The sequence below is a fragment of the Balaenoptera physalus genome (genome assembly GCF_965194825.1).
Source record: "Balaenoptera physalus genome assembly, chromosome: 10".
NCBI classification, from domain to species: domain Eukaryota; kingdom Metazoa; phylum Chordata; class Mammalia; order Artiodactyla; family Balaenopteridae; genus Balaenoptera; species Balaenoptera physalus.
Window position 1 is genome coordinate 62849761 of NC_138889.1, and position 12837 is coordinate 62862597.

The 12837-nt window shown below is 44.7% G+C and overlaps 1 protein-coding gene across 3 annotated transcripts in view; it reads left to right on the top strand.

Moving 5' to 3' along the window:
• CLPB (ClpB family mitochondrial disaggregase) overlaps positions 1-12837 on the top strand; it is a 147498-nt gene that overhangs the window by 33395 nt on the left and 101266 nt on the right. For all 3 annotated transcript variants that reach the window (XM_082411396.1, XM_082411397.1, XM_082411395.1), the window contains exon 3: positions 2966-3052. In XM_082411396.1, coding sequence (XP_082267522.1) covers positions 2966-3052 — 87 coding nt within the window. The remainder of the gene's footprint in view (positions 1-2965; positions 3053-12837) is intronic.

Below are 12837 nucleotides of genomic sequence, written 5' to 3' on the forward strand. Positions count from 1 at the left end.
CAAATTGGTCTCCTTGTCCCCATTTTCTATTCTGTCTCCTTTCAAATTCAGCCTGCTTAAGCTATTAGGTTAATTCTATAATTTCTTTTGCCCAAAACCTTCAATGACAACCCCACTTGCCTATGGTGAGAGTCTAAGGAATGACAAATAAGAAATACTTCTTATTGGTGGTAGCTGATTGGAACCAGTGTTGAGAAGGATTCTGAGGCTCTTTCAAAGGCTCCATAGGAAAGAGCTGCTGAGAGAGATTCATGATTTCTGACTGAGATACAGGAGGGCAGGACCATAGCACACACCTGCCAGGCATTTGTCAACCCTTTAGATTGGGTTTTTAACCTAGGGTCCACTATTGATTTCATGGGGACCTATGAACCCCTGGGCATTTTATGTAAAGAAAGATTTTTTTTTTTTTTTTGAGTGTGTGTGTGTGCCTGTGCACTTTTCTGGAAAGAATCATCAGCTTTGATGATTTATCCTCAGAGGAGTCCATGGCTCAAAAAAGGTTTATGCCCACTGCCTTGGCCTCCTAGCTTGGCTTTTGAGGCCCTGTGGTAGGCCCTGCCTACCTTGGCAGCTGCCTGTTTCTGTGCTGCTAACTGTCACACAGATGGATCTACCTGATGGTCTCTGAGTATACTTTCTCATCCCTTCCCTGCTTCTGAATAGTATCTTGTGTCTTTTGTCTTGACTGGCGTGCACTTCCTCCCTCTTCTCTAAATTGTTCCTATTCTTCAAGGCATAGTTCAAGTCTTTTCCCTCAGAAACCTCTGATCAGCCCTTCCTGATTTTCTGGTCTTATAGACTGAGGGCCAGAGAAGTGCAGCCATCCAACCAGAATCACAGTTAAAATCAGACTCCAGTCTCTCAGTTCTCAGAAACTTGCGCTCTCCACAGCACCACTTGGCCTGCTAAACAAGGGAAGGTTTTGTGCAAAGAGAGATTTCTGTCTCAGAAAATCATCCCCAGGGTTCTTAGCCTCTTTAACATCTTTGGCTATGGACAGTTGTTTCTGCATGAAGGATGCTTAACAGTGTATGTGGTAAGAGGAAGAGGCCCAGGACTTTGACCAGAAAAAACCTTTCAAACTAGAGGTGAGAGAAGAGGGTTTCCCAACCTCCTCTCTCAACACTTTCCTCTCGCACTTCGTGCCTGAGTCGTGCCAGACCTCTTTCAGGGCCTCATATACCCCATGCTGCCTTCTACTCTGATGAGAGGCTTTACCTCTGCCTGGAACACTCCTTCCCTCCCTTGCTTGCTTTTGTCTGGCTAACTGTCTATCATCACTTCCTCTGAGAGGCCTTCTGGGTCATTAAGGATAGGTTAGGTTCCCTGGTTGTACATTTGCAACTTGAGGCCCCCTTCCTAGCACTCGTCTGATGTGTAGTGATGTGCTTGCTGGTCTGTCTTCCCCTCAGGCTTTGACAGTGCCTGTCTCATTCCCTGCATCAGCACAGGCTGAGTGAACGAATGAGTACATGATGTGTCTCTTCATCCTCCCAAGCCTTCATCACTTGCTTACTTCAGCAGCACAGAGGTTAGGCTTGGCTTGGTCCAGAGGGGCATTTCCTACAGATTATGGCATAAGAATGGTGCTAGGACTCAACCCCAAGCCTCTGGACTCTGCCAGTGCCCTTTCGTCTAGAACGCACTGAAGAGTAGACAGCTTCCCAGTTCCCCCTAATGCCCATTCCTCATAAGCAGCTCCTGCCTTGTTGGTGAAACACTCTTGACTTTTGGTCTCCCTGTTTCCTGGCCTCCTACAGCACTTATGGTGGGAAACCACACACGACAGCCTTTGGTTTCCTGCTATCCTGAGTCCTCCCTCCACAGCTAAATTCCTTAGGGCAAACCCCATGTCTTCTCCACACCCCCATCCCAGAATTCAGCACAGGACCAAGCACGTGTCATGCTGATTTGCTGGAGTCCATTTAGTCTTTTCTCTTCCATGTTACATGGAGTCAGGTTCAGTGTAGAGGAAGGTTGGTGAGGTGAGAAGGATTCAGGCTGCAGAGCCATTATCGACTTGGGTTCCAGACACTGTACTGCCCCTTAACTAGCTTTGTGACCTTCAGCGAGTCATTTCACCTCGCTGAACTTACTACCTCATCCATGAAAAGAGGAGATTAATACCAGCTCCTTAAGCTTGTGTGAAGAGTGAATGAGAGCATGTATGTAAAGTTCTGAGGCAGTTCCTGCTTGTAGGAGGTTCGCAGTAAGAGTTGGTTCTCTTCACTCTCCTTCTCTCTATCCACCCCCACATTATAGGGCTCCCTGCTACTGGGACCCAGAATTCAGGCTTTTAGTGTTATACTTAAAAACTTGTGTTAACAGCTACTGAGCTCCTACTGTGTACTAGGCACTGGCATATAGAGTCAAATAGGTTCATACGGACTTTCCTAGAAACCTAATCTAGCATTTCTAACATTCTTTCCATCTTCCCTTGCATTCAGAGTTCCAATTTCCAAACAGCGACCATACAGATAAACTTGAGAAGTAGGATTCTGTAAACCGGGAGCTACATAGATGAGAAGTGTCATTGGGCATTTGGTGCTAAGCATGGGGAAATTCTAAGGAAGGAGGAGAGATCTGTGGACTGGATGAGTCAGGAAAGCCTACTTGGGAGAGAGTCCTCAAGCCAGGGTTGTATCCCATTGTATGAAAGTAGGTTTAGAATAGGCAGAGAGGCAGGGAGAGAGCATTCTGGACAGAGGGGAAGGCACATTCTTTCCTCAGTAGGTTGGGAGAATGACAGCAGAGGCATACTCATTTAAGGGAAGAGGGAGAGAGGTAGGAGAAGCCTGGGGTCAAGGGAGAGTGGCCAGAGGAGCTGGGATGGGTATTTAGTTCTCAAAGCCCTATAACTATTTCCAAATTCATCTAGCCTCCCTGTTTATTGATTTTTCATTTCTTCCACTCTTATGTCCATGATAAGCCATACACTGAAAATATTTATCTCTCTTTCTAGGCTGTTGTCAGAAGGTGCTGATGTCAATGCAAGGCACAGACTTGGCTGGACAGCACTCATGGTGGCAGCCATCAACCGAAACGACAGGTGAGAGATCTCCTTCCACATGGGGCTCCCTTTGCCAGAGCTCTGCAGACCACGATCCTGAACCCTCTCCCACCCTTGCCTGTCCCCCTGCTCTCTTCTCGAAAGGCAGGGAAATGGACTTAGCCTAAGGTACTGGTCAACACCTGGTGCAATGGAAAGTATAGGAGATGTGGAGAGGAAAGATGTAGCTCTGGATCACAGCTCCATCATTCATTGACTTTGTGACCTTAGGCGAGTCATTTGCTTTATTGAAGCAACAAAATGTTTGAAAGCCTGTTGTAAGTGGTTAAGTGTACATGTGCAAGTTATCATCATGATTCTGTTATCATTATCCATGTTGAGCAGTCTGCAGTCACTGTCCCCAGCAAGGGTTCCATTGGGCTGTTCCTTTGGAAGTTCTGGTAGAAACTAGGGAAGGTGGGGGCGTTCCTTCCCTCTCATTGGAGGCCCTGCTGTTTTCCTACACACTTCCCCATTCCCCCAGCATGCAGCTGTTGTGTAAAGATTGAAACAGTCTATTTTGTATAGAGTTATCTCTACTTCTTACAACCACCCACAAGATATATATTATTATTTTTCATTATGCAGCTGAGAAAACTGAAGCCCAAAGAGGTAAGGTGATTTGTCTAAGGTCACACAGATAGGATTTAGAACCTGGTCTGACTGCCTGCAGAGTTTGTGTATTTTACTGTACCTCACTGCTGCCTCCCACTGCCAGATCCCGGGCTTGGGCTGGATGCTGCCATTACATTGCAGTCTCTAGCTGTGATTGTGCAAAAGAATTGATTGAAGAAGAGCAAAAAGAGATGCTTTCAAAGAAGGCAGACTGGGTGCTTTAGTAACAGCCACTGACATTGATAGTGGGAGGTGCAAATTTTCATTTTCCCTTCAAGCAGATCTTTAAGGATTTTATCTGCCGGTACTGGCCACCTTTGGGAGGGTCATAAATGTGGTGGAAATCAACCAAACAGGTATTTTATAATGTCGGGGTGGCACTGCCTCAGACTGGCTGAGAGACTCAGCTGTACTGAGATAGTTCTCTCTTCTCTGCTACTCTGTCGTGAACTTGATCTCAGCACTCTGTCTCCTTATTTGCCTCTTTAGCTCTAAGCACATAGTCTTTAAAAGAAAAATTAATGTAAATGGCTTCTACAATTGAGAGCCTGGAATCCAGTCCTGGCTCTGACCCTTAGTTGAATTTCAAAATTCTATGAACACCTTGTTTCTTCACCTGAAATCAACTATTTCTACAAACATTTGGTAGATACCTACTCTGAACCAGACTCCGTGTTAATCACTGGGGAATCAGAGGCCTTGGGAGCTCGTGGTCTAATGTGGAAAAACAGGCAGGTAGAGAAACAGAGTATAGTGTAATCAATGATATCAGAGCAGTGTGGACAGGATATTATCAAAGCAGAGGGGGTGAGGGGACTGAATCTCACAGCAGAGCAGATAGATTCTTACTATATTCTTGTGAGAATCAAATGACATAATGTATGTGCTACAGGTTACAAATGGTGAGATGTTAGTCTCTGCTGCGCGCATTAGACCTCTCTACATACAAACACACATGTGCTTATTCTACCACTTATAACCCCCCTCCCCTGCCTCCACCCCCACCCACCAGTCTTTCCCACCTTGCAGGTATCTCCATCTGCAAGAGATAACCAGTGGTGGAGAAAAGGGAGGGGGTATGTGCCCTTCTGTGTTTGGTTTTATCAGCGTTGAGACAGAATAGGAATTAACACTATACTTAAGAGTACTGCCAATCAGTGAGCACATAGCTAGTAGATGTGCTTTGAGGACAATTCTCTCTGAATCTAATGAGTTGTTGGTTTAACTGATTGCTCTGTCTTCATCCAGGGCCATTAGCAAATCAGTGATGCTCAATGAGCAAAGTGAGAGTGTTGGCTTGTATTTACTCGGTTCCTAGGACTAATTATTGGTGTTTTAAGCTTCTATTTTGTGCCCTCCTCTTCCTTCCGGTACCCAGTGAGGACAGATTTTTATAGAAAATAGCATACTCTCAGGTTGGATTTATTTATTCATATCACAAAAATTGTTTGGCACCTACTGTTTGCCAGGCACTGTTCTTGACAGACAAATATCCCTGTCCTCAGAGAGCTTATTTCTGTACAAGTGGTGGTCCCTGGGTAGAGAGAGGCAGGGACAAACAATAAACAATAAATACAATGCATAAGTAAACTATATATTAGAAGATAAGAAGTGCTAATGGAAAAAAAGGAAAAGTAGAATCTGGTAAAAGGGAATGCCAGGAGTACACTGCTCAGGGTGGGTAGGCCTCATTGGTAAGGTGCCATGGGAGTGGTCTTGAAGGATTATCGTGTCCATCCCAGCACAATCTGCCAATAAGTTTTTCTGTATTGGAAGTGTGCTGATTCTCATCTCATCGGTCACCAAGCCCTTCTGGAATCATACTGGCCAGGCCTGAAATGCCACCACCTTTGAAATGGATTTGGATCAAGGGCGAGTAGAGGGACAGCACCCCGTGATTCAAGGCTGAAAGTAGAGAACCTTCACCTCCTTTAGAATGTTGGCAGCCCACAAGCTCAAAGGAGATATCCTGAGCGAAGCCCAGTCATTTCACCCTCAACTGCCTTTAGTGCCTGGCTGCTTAATGTGTTAAGTCCTTGGGGATATGAACACAATAGTCTCTATACTTAAGGAGATTATCTTCTTGTGAACCTTTATTTATATATGTATTTATTATTTTATTTAATTTTGAATAGTAAAGAGAGTGCTATTTTGTTTAATTTTGAACAGAAAATACAGTGTTATAGAACAAAATGTTAAAAATATGCATGGGAACTTATTTATAATTTATTACCTCCTTTTATTTACAAAAAAGGGTTTAAGGTGACTTAAATCAAAATACAAATATAAATGTACACAGGAGAGTTAAAACTGGATCAAGATCAGAAATCATATTGGTAAAAGGAAAGATAATTCTATCAGGATTGAACTAGAGATTTTCTTTTCCAAAAATAAGTTTATTGTTTTTGTAAAAAAAAATATAGAGAAGAAAGTAGCCGTCAACTGAATCCCCTCTACCTAGAGACTGATCACGATATCTATATCTATATCTGTGTGTCTAATTTTACATAAATGGGACCAGGCTGTACTCACTGTAAATCAAGTAATTAGTGGAATCGAGTATGAATTTAATTTGAAGTTTCCTGACAAGTAGGGCAAAAAAGGGATACAGAGAGTTTTGGTTCTTCAGGAGAGAGGAACTTTGTGCTGACATACCTTTATGTTATCATGTTATGCATCCAGCAGACTTTTTTAAAAACTAGACTGTGTCAGGTGCTGATATGCTAGGCTAAAGGGGATTCAGATACTAAGTAAGCATCACAGCCTTTGCCTTAAGAAGCTTACTTGGACTGCTGACATCAAGGACTCGAGCACTGTGATGGCCATTGTCTTCAGTAGCCCTCCTGCCAAAGATTTACCAACATTCTGCTAGGACAGTCCTTTTGCCAGCCTAGTAACAGCTTGGGTGTAGTGTTGACTTGAGGAGTAGTTGGCGGGGGCTGGCCCCTTCTCCACAGTGAGCCCTCCATAAGCCTCATGCCACAGACACTTGTTTAGCCTGAGTCTGGGTGCCTCATTCCGTGTTGCACTCTGACCCAGCCCAGCTAAACGCTAAGCCACAGGGTCCCAGGATGACCACTGTGATTTAGCACAGCCTCTACTGGCTCGTGCAAATATACCCAGCCTTCAGCTAAATTCAATTAGTTTTTCTTTAAGAAGGGAAAGAAATCCAATTTTACTAAACATGGACAGACGGTGGAAGGCACTTTGATGTTACAACCTCTCAGTGATGCTTTACTTAGTCACAAGTTCATAAGCAAGAAGGCTTAATTACTTGGGAAAACACGGGATTAAAACTGGACACAATGGCTGAGTATCCGCTCTTGGGCAACTTGATTCGAACCCATGCACCCAGTTCGTGTGTGGTGCAAACTTTGATGTGTGCTGTGACAAGCTGAAAGTCATGACCCCCTCAGGGATGCTCCTTCAGATGGCATTTGCAGGATGTGTAGGCGGAGAGGCAGGGCCTGCCAGGCCTGTTTGCTCTACTTTGATGTCCAGGCAGCCACAGGCCCCACTGTTTGCTCTTTCACTGAGGGGTGGATTGGGAACCTCCTACCTTTCCCAGTGGACAATGGCCAGCAATGGAGTGTGACGACTGTTGACCATTCCAAGAGCCTGGCAGACCAGAACAGGGCTTTGGGAGGTGCAGAGCCTGGGGGGCAAAAGCTGTTTATAGGACAGCCATTTCTCCAGATGTAGCTTTCTTTAAAGCCTAATGGTGGTTGGACGCTCATCATGAAGGTAAAAATAGTCTCATGAGTTTTAACAGGTACTAAGTACTGCTTGACTCTTTGTCCAATGACACTAAGGTATTTGTAAATTGAAAATTTAAGTCTGTCCTGTTTTCTTCATCAGCATGTATATGCAGGGGATAGTGGTTTGGAAGAAAAATGGTATGAATTCTAATTCCTCAAAAAAGAAGCTGTCAAAACACGTCTGATAAAAGAATAGTATCCAGAAGATATAAAGAACTCTTACAAATCAGTAATAAAAAGGTAGCCCAATTTTTTTTTTTTAAATAAATTTATTTATTTATTTTTGGCTGCATTGGGTCTTCGTTGCTGCGCGCAGGTTTCTCTAGTTGCGGCGAGCGGGGGCTACTTTTTGTTGTGGTGCGCGGGCTTCTCATTGTGGTGGCTCCTCTTGTGGAGCATGGGCTCTAGGCGCACAGGCTTCAGTAGTTGTGGCACGCAGGGTCAGTAGTTGTGGCTCACAGGCGCTAGAGCGCAGGCTCAGTAGTTGTGGTGCATGGGCTTAGTTGCTCCATGGCATGTGGGATCTCCCCAGACCAGGGATCGAATCCATGTCCCTTGCATTGGCAGGCGGATTCTTAACCACTGCGCCACCAGGGAAGTCCCGATAGTCCAATTTTTTAAAAATTGGCAAAAGATTTGAGCAGACACTTCACCAAAGAAGAGATTGATGGCAAATAAACACATGAAAGATACTCAGCATTTAGGGGAATGCAAGTTAAAATCACAATGAGATACCACTACACACCTATTCCAATGGCCAAAATTTTTAAAACTGACAATACCAAGTGCTGATAAGGATGCAGAACAGTTGTCATCCCTACTGATAGGAATGCATAATGGTATAGCCACTTTGGAAAACACTTCAGCAGTTTCTTATAAAGGTAAAACATACACTTATCATACAGCCCAGCAATACCAACTCCTAGATATTTGTCCATGAGAAATAAAAACATACATCTACAACAAGACCTGTATGCAGATATTTATAGTATCTTTATTCATAATCACCAAAAACTTGAAATCACCCAAATGTCCATCATCTGGTGAATGGACAAATTATGGTACATCCATACAGTGGACTACTCAGCACTAAAAAAAGAACAAACTTCTTGTACAGGTAACAACATGGTCAAATCTTTAAAGCCTTATGCTAAGTTAAAGCCAGACATGAAAAGCTACCTGCTGTATAATTCCATTTATATGACAGTCTGGAAAAGGCAGTACTATAGGGACAGAAATCAGGTTAGTGACTGCTAGGGTTTAGGAGTGGGAGGAAGGGCCCAACGGAACTTTTGGGGTGATGGAAATAATCTAAGTGTTGATTATAGTGGTGGTCATAGAACTCATCAAACTGTACGGCTTAAAAGGATGAATTTTACTATGCATAAATGATACTTCAATAAACAGACTTTTAAAAAGTTTTCAAAAAACCACCATCTCTCTCTATATTTTCACTGTTAATTGTGACCTTTGGTGTACTGAGAATTCCTGTTAGTAGTGTTAAAATGAATTCATACTGTTTATGGTCACCTGGAATGTTTTGAATTCTTATAGTTGATGGTATCTTACATTGGAGTACTATATATTCTGATTGTTAGTAGAGAATAAAGATTTGTGGATTCACACGGTTCGTGATGTCATGAAGTAGAGTTACTGATGAATAGTGATAAATTCACCTTATGGGTGGTATACAGTGGGCTCACAAAGTGTCATATGGTTCTTTATAGTGAGGAGAAGGTGCAGGGTTCAGGACTGGGAGCTTGCCTCTCATCCCACATCATTCTTGGGTTCCTTGTCCCTGGACTGCCACTCAGGGAGGACCACCTAAATAGTATGGCCATTGTGGTGCTTCAGGAACCAAAGATCCTGAAACAGTGGGGTGGTGGGGAGAGGTTCAGATTTGAGTCCACTTGGGCTTGCTGGTTGCCTTGAAAGCCCCTGCCTCAGAGAAGGTGAGACTGCCAGGCAGAGAAGGAAGCTCCAGCAGAACTGTTTGAAATTCCCCGCAAGAGTCTCCCTCCCTCCTGCTTTTTCTCCCGGAGTGCATTTCATCAGCATCGGAAGGACTGCTTCCCGGCACTGCCTTCCCTGCTTGGCTGGGGTCCCTGAGGAGCTGAGCTAATGAGTGGATAACACGCATTTGCCAAGGCCTTCCTGGATGTGGTACCTGGGCTTTGTTAATTTTAAAATGCCGCCATCCTTGGCTGAAGACCATTTAATTCCCTCTCATAGCAGTCATTTATTTTTAGCATTTGCTTATTTTCCCTCCACCTTACTAAGGGGAGGGGGGGCATTAAATCCTATCTTTAAGAACCCAGCAGCCCAAGCCAGATCGCTGACCTGCAAGAGAGGTTTTACAGGCCTCTCTGTGCGGCCCACAGCTCCACAGGTGTTCTTAGAGCAAAGAGCTGATGCTTCTCTTGCAGCTGGACTGGGTCAGCCTCCATGGGAGGCTCTTCTTCCTTGCTGGCTGGCCAGAGGCAGAGCAGGTAGAGCACCCCAGTACCTGTGCTTTAATGTAGGTACCAGGGGGCCTGACAACATGGAGGTCTATCCTGCTTTGGAGGCCTACAGTCTCTTCCCAAGGTCCCCAGCCTGTTCTCAGCCTGGCTGCTTGCTGCAGAGTGGTGCTTCCTTTGGCCCGAGGAGGCTGGCTTTGTGCTATCTGATCTCCTGACTATAGTGATGATGATGGCTGTGGTTGATTGGGTGTCTTCTGTGTGCCAGGCCCATGTCGAATACTTCCCATGTTGGCCCTAATCCTCACTGCAATCCTAAAATGGGGGGATTATTATCCCTATTTTACAGATAGGGAAAATGAAGCTCAGAGATGCCTAAGGTTGTCCAGTAAGTGAAAGGGGGAGCCAGGATTTGAAGTCAGGTCCCTCTGAACCCCAAACCCTTATTCTCTCCACTGGACTATACTACCTGGGTAGGGAAGATGCAGGGAGCAAAGCCATGCAATGAATCAGGGGGTGCCAAGACCAGGAGTCAAGTCAATTCAGGCAGGGTTTCTTGATGACCCACTATATGCTGGATGATTTTTTGAGAAATCTAAAATCCGACAAACTACTCTCCTTGTCTTCAAAAAAGCTGTCAGAAGAAGGATAAAACAAGCCTCCTTTTAATGGTAGATTGAGGCAGAATGTGGTCAGTACCCAGAGAAGACCAGCCTGGAGTGCTGGGGTGGGGGTTAATCATGAAAGGAGGCCCTTTCACATGAGGTGGGCCTTGAAAGACGGACAGGATTTTGGTTGGTAGAGGTGGAGAGTAGGAAGACAGCATTTCTGGAATAAGCACCACTGTGAGCATAGGCTCCTAAAAGTAAGAAAGTAGGGATGTACCAGAGTTAGTAGGGGGCACTGGCAGGGTCTGGAGACCAGTGAGGGTAAAGGAAAGGCCTTATCCAGCACGGACGATGGTCCTCTCAGGCTGTAACTGTCTAGCATGTGGTAGAGCTGTGAGCTCTAGAGCTGGATGACCTGGATTCACATCCAGGCTGTCTCTTCCTCTTACTAGTCATCTACCTTGGCAAGTTCTTTCACTTATCTGTGATTGTTTCTTCAGCCATAAAATGGAGATAATAAGCTGAGCTACTTTAAATGTGTACATATATGTAAAGTGTTTAGAATAATGCCTGCCACATAGTAAGCACTTGATAAGAATTTGCTACTTTAGTTAATAGTAGTATAGTAGTAGTGGTACTCTCTTAATTATTATTATGACTAACACTGCTGCTGCTGATTGGTGACCTCAGGAAGTTAGTCAGTTTCCTTCAGGTAAGCCCATCTTTGATGGAGGTGGGGGTATTACTTGCCTCTCACCAGTATCTGATGGGTGATGCAGAAGCAGTAGGGCTTTGGAGATTCTTTTTCCACTCCTTTTCATCTAAGAAGCTGGGCCTAGAACATGGGACCCCAAAGCAGGGCACTTTGATGTGGAGCTTGCTCTCGTCCCAGGTGGCCGCAGCTGCCTAGTGAAGAACAGTTCCCAGTATTTCCCAGCAAGGAAGGGCGGGTGAGCGTGCTGGCCAGGTGCCCGGAATGCCAGCACCATGACCCCAGAAAAGTGTGCCAAGCTTGATGTCTCTCCCACCGATGCTGTGGTTGATTATCTCTGAGTAACAAAGAGTCATTTCTAATCCCATTTAGAATCATTGCTCAAGATAATCCTGTTTCGTAGTAATGATATTCCAATTCCAGCATGCACCCGTTTCTAGTTTGGCAGACACATGCCTTGACCTCAGGCCACCCAGACACTGCTCCCTGGAAAGTGATGTCAGCTCATTTGCCTAAACTGACAGTCTCAGGGTACCCACCCCCTTCTCCAGCGCTATATCCCATCCTGGGGTTCTGTGTTCAGTGCTGTCTTCATGGAGAAGATCAGTTGGGATGAAAAGAGCATCCAGTGCTCATCCAGTTCAGCAGCCTGAGGAAGGGTGTTCCATTTCTAGGGACTGTGGTGTGGTCCACTCCTGCACCTCCTCTTTAAAGACATCAGACCCACTCTGTGCTTGTTTAAATAGGGGTGCCAGCTTGGTGGGTCAGGAATATACAGTAAATATGGTAGGTGTGTCTGGGTTGCAGCAAGGTATTTGGCTGTCTCTCATGATATCCACATGAATAAAATATGATGTGGCAAATAGTTTGGTCAAACTAATGAATGGTGAATGATCTGGTTCATTGTTTATATATGAATGGATATCAGACTGGAAAGCAGACTGTACTGGTGAGCCACAGGGGTCTGTCCTATTCACTAGTCATATCACTGATTCTAGTGAGACCATTGATAAATGCCAACCAAATGGGCAGATTAAATGAAGCTTAGAGGTAGTTGATATGTTAGGTGAAAGAGTCAGGGATGTGAAAAAAGAACTCAGTGGGCTAGAGCAATGGTTAAATCTGTGGTGATAAAAATTAATAGGGACAAGTGTTTCAGTCTACAATTAAAACCAAAAACCAACTGTAAAATCCAAGGAGACCCAATTTAGCAATACTAGCAAGTAAAGCCCAGGAGCTGACTGAAAACTCAATGTGTGCGTCAACAGCGCAGTGTTAAGGCCTTAGAAGTGAATTGATTCAACAAATATTTACTGGCCCGTTACTGCGGCCTATGTGCAAGGGAACAGATGGCCAGGCACAGTCCTTACTTTGGGGAGCACAGTCTAGTTGTGTGTGGCAGAGTGGTGAGGAACAAGAGCTCTGGAAAGAGGGCCTGAGTTTAAAACCTAGCTCTACCTCTTAACAGCTGTTTCCTCATCTGCAAAGTAGGAACAATAATAGCATCTGCCTCAGCATAGGGTGGTTGCGAAGATTAACATGCACGTAAGACTGCTTAGTGCAATGCCTAGTGCATAGTACGTCTAGGAGATGTACCAACCCCAGCATGGTCTTATGGATCATTTGCCTAGAG